This window comes from Pundamilia nyererei, unplaced genomic scaffold, assembly GCF_000239375.1.
Source record: "Pundamilia nyererei isolate P.nyererei 1_Seehausen unplaced genomic scaffold, PunNye1.0 scaffold00052, whole genome shotgun sequence".
Taxonomy (NCBI): Eukaryota; Metazoa; Chordata; class Actinopteri; order Cichliformes; family Cichlidae; genus Pundamilia; species Pundamilia nyererei.
In genome coordinates, this window is record NW_005187453.1 from 379430 (window position 1) to 385904 (window position 6475).

General features: G+C 44.6%; 1 protein-coding gene across 1 annotated transcript in view; it reads left to right on the top strand.

Moving 5' to 3' along the window:
• The window catches only part of cacna1c (calcium channel, voltage-dependent, L type, alpha 1C subunit), a 193946-nt gene extending 189128 nt beyond the window's left edge, over nt 1-4818 (top strand). The window contains exons 46-52 of the mRNA XM_013910923.1: nt 2345-2473; nt 2595-2722; nt 2829-2926; nt 3053-3149; nt 3235-3343; nt 3426-3594; nt 3752-4818. Coding sequence (XP_013766377.1) covers nt 2345-2473; nt 2595-2722; nt 2829-2926; nt 3053-3149; nt 3235-3343; nt 3426-3594; nt 3752-4255 — 1234 coding nt within the window. The 3' untranslated portion in view covers nt 4256-4818. The remainder of the gene's footprint in view (nt 1-2344; nt 2474-2594; nt 2723-2828; nt 2927-3052; nt 3150-3234; nt 3344-3425; nt 3595-3751) is intronic.
• The last annotated feature ends 1657 nt before the right edge of the window (nt 4819-6475 follow it).

The window sequence follows — 6475 nt, forward strand, 5'->3', positions numbered from 1 at the left end:
ATAATACACTTGAGTACAAGCAAAGCAAAGTATAAGCTTTCTGATGGACTGGATTTAATCAGTTCAGTAACAGGTTAAGATCCACCAAGGCTTAGCCAAAATCATCAAGTTAGGTCGTTGTTCTAACCCAGAGTTTGCCGTGGAACCGTTAGCTGATTAAAGGGACATCTGGCATTTTTAGTTTTTTTTGTTTGATTGTTTTTTTCCCACATGATTTGTTTTTCTTCACCACGCTGTTGTTTGGGGAGGTTTATGTGCTGCTTAACAAAAATTAAATTAAAAATTCTGGGACTTGAAACTGAAACTTGGCATCATATTACGCCTCTTAATTCGAAACTCCGGGAAACTGAAGTGCTGTTGCTTGGAAGTAAAAACACATCTGGTGAAGAAGAAGAGAATAAAAATTAAATGCCAGAATGTCTCCTTAAAGCTTGAGTATTGGGTATGAAATACAGTTGTGGTTAAAAGTTTACATACACTCATTGTAGGCATGAATGTTGTGGTCATTTGGAGCATTTAGTGATTAGTTTGAACTGTGTTTTTTTCCCCATGAGGAATAGTTTTACTGCATACATTTTTAATAATTTAAAAAAACTGAATTGCATGCACAAGTTTAAATTTATTTTGAATTGTCTCTAATCCACACAGGGTCAAAACTACACATACATGCTCAAGCATATAGATGCACCCCCTCTAATATTTGGTTAAATATCCTGTGGAAAGTTCCACCTGAACTAGATGATTTGGTAGCCCTCAACAAGCTTCCGGGATCATTCTGGCTGGATATTTGACTACTCTTAGCAGAACTGACAGAGTTCGTTTAAATTGGTTGGTTGAAGTTGAGTCTTTGGGAAGGCAGAAGCTTAATGGCAGCCTGCTTTATCCATTCTAAAACCTGCTGTCATCTGTTTTTGGGGTAATTTTTTGGATCATAGCTTCATCTTTACTTCACTTCACTGATGTCAAATGTCTCAGTCTTTGTTCCGTCTGAACATAAAACATTTCTCCAGAAGTCATTTGGCTTGTCCATGTGGGACTCAATATATACATGCGTTAACTTAAATATTTTAATAGGTGGTTCTGAAGGTTCTACGATCTCTTTTAACTTTGATGTTTCACTACTTTGCCAAAGAAACTACTGGAAGACGAGTGTTAGTATCCACAATGAAGCATTTTAAATCCCAGTGGGCTGAGAAAATGCCAACCAAGAAATGAGCCTCTGCTCCAGAACCGACACCTTTAAGCTCGACTGATATTTGCAGCTGCCCACATGGGTGAGCCAAATGGCTGGTCTAGGTGGAACTTGCCAAGGGAATTTTAATGGAAAATTGGTGGGGTGTATCTATATATTTGAGCCCATGGGTATACTTTTGAACCTGTGTGGATTAGAAAAAATCCAGAATAAATATAGATCTTGTTTTTAAACTTATTAAAGATGTATGCTGTACAATTATTCCACCCTGGAAAAAGAACATCCCCAAATTACCATGGCATTCATGCCCATGATGAATGTAAATAAACTTCTCACCGCAACTGTGGATGTGACTGGGAAGAAGACATCTTTGAGACGCAAAGAGAATTATAACCTCCTCGCACCAGACAAGCACAAGTATATTATAAATTGGATTTGAATCTTAGTCTCCTGAGGGAAAGTCTCGTACCTAACCCATCGTACCACAGATTCTGACTCGCTACATGGTCTTGCTAGCTCTTTACGCTACTTTTACAATTCACTCGGTCTGGTCTGAACATATTTGTGATTAGCCTGTCAGAGCCCAGAGAAGGTGCATGAGTCTAGTTTCCTATCAGACAACTGTATGAAAGGTTGCTGTGGAAATTTCCTTCTGTCCAGTGACGCCAAAAACGCCAGCTCCAGCTTTTTTCTCTGATAAGCAGTGATTCGCAGAAAGCAATAGCCTCAGATTCTGGGACTTTACTGACCTTCAAATGATGATAGCAGCATTAAAAAGTACTGTATTAAAATAGAGCTCCCTGAGAGCAACATTCCTTCAGAATATAGTCTCTTCTGTGTTTTTTAAAGATGTCTGAACTTCAGTCTTACTATCAATTGCTATAATCCAGGTGTTGCCTTTTATTGCTATTCACCATTTTGCTTCAAGAAAATAGCTGCAATATCCACCCGCTTCTTTTCAGACTCTCCTCCTCCTTTGCCTTCCTACATGCAGTAGCTAAGCATCCATGGGTTTCTCCTTTCAGTTTTATTGCAAATAATTTTTAGTGTATTTACATGTACTTGTCTGTCTTCCTGTTTTTCCGTGTGTCGTGCGTCTTTATGTTCATTCTGTGTTTTTGTTTGTTCGGCCGTTTGCTTGTTTGTCTGTAGCTCAGACTCGTGTGACAGTCATCTGCCAATCATCCGAAGAGGGGAGGGGTCAACAGAGGAGACATACGACGAGAGCTATGTTGAAGACAGGGTGTACCATGAGGATGACCACTCGCTCTCGTCTGACATGTAGCGTTTAAACACATATGCACTCAAAAACAGCAACGAAAAAAAAGCACATTTATTCCCCAAGCCTTTAATATTTCACAACTTTTTTTCTTTATTTTATGCACTTGTGTGCTCTTGTTAGGCTGGTGTATCACGATGAGACTTGTAAGCAGTTGACTCCCATGGAGGAAGCGGAGGAAGTCGACGACAGAAGAGGAGGAGGAGGGTGGCAGTCTCCCAGGAGGGTCTTCCTCTGTCCCACTTCTCTGGGTGAGAAGACCCACTTTTTAAAAAAATCTTGCGTATAAATTGCGCCTGCTGTCATTTACGCATCTTTACGTGCTGTGTTTTTGCATATTTGTGGCATTGATGTCAGGGCGGAGATCGTCCTTCCATCTGGAGTGTCTCCGGAGACAGTCGAGGCCAGACGTCTCTCAGAAGACGGCTGTACCTTTACATCTTGTACATCATCAGGTAGCCTCAGGACGCCTACATAATAGAGGCAAACACACAGAGTTACAGATGCACATAAAAAGATGTGCAAAGCAAACATAATCCTCCCGGCAGCTCCTCTCTAACTCTCTCCCTCTCCTCCTCCAGGCTCTGGCTGTAGCAGGGTTGAGTCCTCTGTTAAGACGGAGCCACTCACCGACCCTCTTCAGTCGGCTGTGCTCCACACCTCCAGCAAGTCCCACAGGTTAACCAAGAATTTCGAAGCACTTTCTGTCCTTGTCATATTAAATCAGTGAGAGAGTTCTAACTAATGTTTATACTTTCCTTAGCTCAATGCAGTGATGCCTCCTACCAGCGAGTTCCCTCTCTGAGGCTAGAGGGCTCCAACTCCCATGAAAAGCTCAATACCAGCTTGCCCTCTGTCAACTGTGGCCCATGGTAAGAAAATAAAGCTGCTCCAAAAACAGTTTAAGCACAAGTGACGTTTTTTAGGTTTAAAACAAATCACTTCCCCTCCTAGGTACAATGACAGTAATGGGAATAGCCCGGTGCCCAGTCCTAGTCCCACCCCTAGCATGCCAGCGTCCAGTCAAAGGGCACCGAGGCCGGTGTCGCTCACTGTACCGTCGCTGTTGGGGAAAGACTCCAGCTCGCTGTGTCACGGCAGCGCAGGCAGTCTAGTGGAGGCAGTGAGTATGAGTTATATGTAGCTGTATCTGTGTATAGGATCATGAAGGATATTCTCTACCTGTTATTTAGCATATATTCAACACCACACTGTAACACGTGACACATTAAACCTTTCTCCTCTCTGTCCATCCCTCTTTTAATCTTTTCCCTGTCAAGGTCCTAATATCAGAGGGCTTGGGTCATTTTGCTCAGGACCCCTCGTTCATTGAGGCGACCAAAGCGGAGCTGGCTGATGCCTGCGACATGACCATCGAGGAGATGGAGCACGCCGCCAACAACATTCTCAACGGCACCTCGCCCACAAACGCCACATCCAGCACCTCCTCCACCTCTCAGCACAGCCCTAACGGCAACGTCCTCCCCTTCCACACAACAGCAGCAGCAGCATCAACGCACAGGGACCGAGCGGTCGGCTTGAGTCCTAGTGAAGGTGGGGGAGAAGCTACAGGAAGCAGAGGCTCCATACACGGTCCCTCCTCTATAGAGGAGCGGCAGGAGCTGCTAGCCAGAGAGAGAGAACCAGAAGAAGAGGAGGAAGAAGAGGAGGCAGGAGGGAGGGAAGAGGGGCACTACAGAGGCTCGCTTGTGATCGGAGGAGCACGACAGAGGAACAGCGGGCTGTTGGAGGACGAGGATATGGAGTGTGTGACAAGCTTATAGGAGTCAAGTTAATGGGTTCGATCGACGAACTGGCCCCTCTGACATCATCAGAGACTGATGCTTGTCAGGTGCTGCTTACAGCACCGCGGCTGGCTCTGTCTGTCCCCACCCTTCACATACACACACACACATACAAACACACTCTGTCGCTCTGGAGAGTGGCGGCCAGTGATGCAACCTTAAACACTTGGTTATGACTCTGTTAGTCTATGAGTTAGTATATGGATGGATGTTTGCTGTAAAAGCGATATACTCTACGAGCGTGTGCTTACGCACGTTTGTCAGTGTGATCTAGGATTTTTTTTCTATCTGTGCGCGCATGTGCGTGTGTTCTCCACACGTGTCTGAGTGTGTCTCTAAAGTGCCTCACAGTTTTATCATGTCCTCAGAGTGTTAAGCGCAGAAAAGTAGACACAAGCAAAAAAGAAAAAGAAAAGAGACAAAGGGAAGTATGACTGAATGAAGGTAGACAAGAAACAACACAGCCAGGAAGTCCTTCCTATGGTTCTCCTGCAGATAACATAGTGTGTTTAATGTTTTCATTTCCTACGCCTACTTTGTGTTGTTGTTGTTGTTTGTCTGGCCGCCATGACACCAGGTAGGGGACAGCAGACCAGCTTTTGAAAGGGGTCAGTTTGGATTACAGTCTGACCACACCCACTTGAGGTCAAAGGTCAACTCCTCCTCTTTGGTTCACTGATGATGAAGCGCTGTATTGAGTAAAACAGGGATGAAAAAAAGCCCTGTTTGAAATCTCATTTCTCCTCCTCTTCCAAAGCTAAGGAACCATGGAGCACAGCCCTGCCAGCCTGGAGGTGGGATTGAGGTGACACACCACCTCCAGCCAATGGGGGGGAAGGATTTGAGGGATGGTCCAACAGCCCCAATAAGGCTGCAATAGGGATGGGGGGCCCAGGCAGAGGAAGACACTCTCTGGCCAACAGGAAACTAGCCAGCTCTTTTTATTTTTATTCCACCGCTGGTCAGGAAAACTCCAGCGAGAGACAAACTTGAATCGTCTGTCAACGTGATCTGGCTCCGCCTCCTCCACCGGGTTTCCTCGTTTGGCCACACCCACTCGCTGCCCCGAACAGGAGCACTGGGTGGCTAAGCAGAGACAGCGAGCCCCCCCTTTCTGCCTCATACCTCGCCGTTCCTCACTCCTTCCTCCCTCCTCTTTGGTTACTTCACCATCCCTCTCCCTCCATCGCTGAGTCTTTTTGCTTTGTCAGCCCTCGGGGAGGCGTGCGTTTGTCGAACGGGGCAACAAAGATGGCGGGGTGCGCGGGAGAACGGGAGTGAGCGATTGAAATGAAAAACAGACTCTGACGTCAATCAAAGACACTTCCTTCTCCAGGACCCTCCTCTTCCTCTCAGCGTGGAATCCTACTGGATTTGCTGCCACACACGATTTCTACAGACCACGCCCACTATGTATTTAACAGTTCAATATTGTGCAAAACTGGCTAGCCATGACTATTTTTGTTTTATATTCATGATGTTATTGGTTTAATTTATCCTTGATTTGTTTGCACAATCGGGGTGCTGGTCTTATAAATGTATTTTTGCTCGGTTTATTTTAGGAGAATTTTAAGAGGTTTTAAGTAACGAAGCAGGGCGTAGTGTTTGTGTGCGAGTGCATAACTATATTTGTGCGTGCGGATGTGTGTCTGCGTTTTAGTACAGGATGTATGAATGCGTGAGATAGAGTGTGTATCTTTAAAAAAAATTGGGGAGGGGGGGTCTTTCTCTCTATCAGTATGCACCTTTTACAGATTGTATCTATTTATTTATTTATTTTTTTCCCAGAAGAGAAAAAATGTGTGCGTGTGTGTGTGTGTGTGTGTGTTTGAGTGATTTACTTGTGTATTCTAAAAGCTGATTTTAAGCCTAGACAGTAAATTAAGGTAGCATTACAAGTATGGTCTTGTTTGTTTGTATGTACGTGAGGGTGTGTGTGGGTATGTGCGTGTATGTGTGATAATGGGCCTCTTTAACACAGGGTTACCATGGACAGGCATGCTTCCAAAGCTTTGTGATTTCATTAGCAAGATTTTTACTTTTTAGCCAAGCTGCAGACTCAGAAGCTGCTCTGTCTTCAACAACTAGTTTTTGCATAACTTTTCTTTATTTCCCCACTCAGAGGTACTTAACTGTAAGGTCTCCAGCAAGGTCAGAGTGAATTATAGATCTTTCAGGCATTGCAGTTTTTCCAGACGG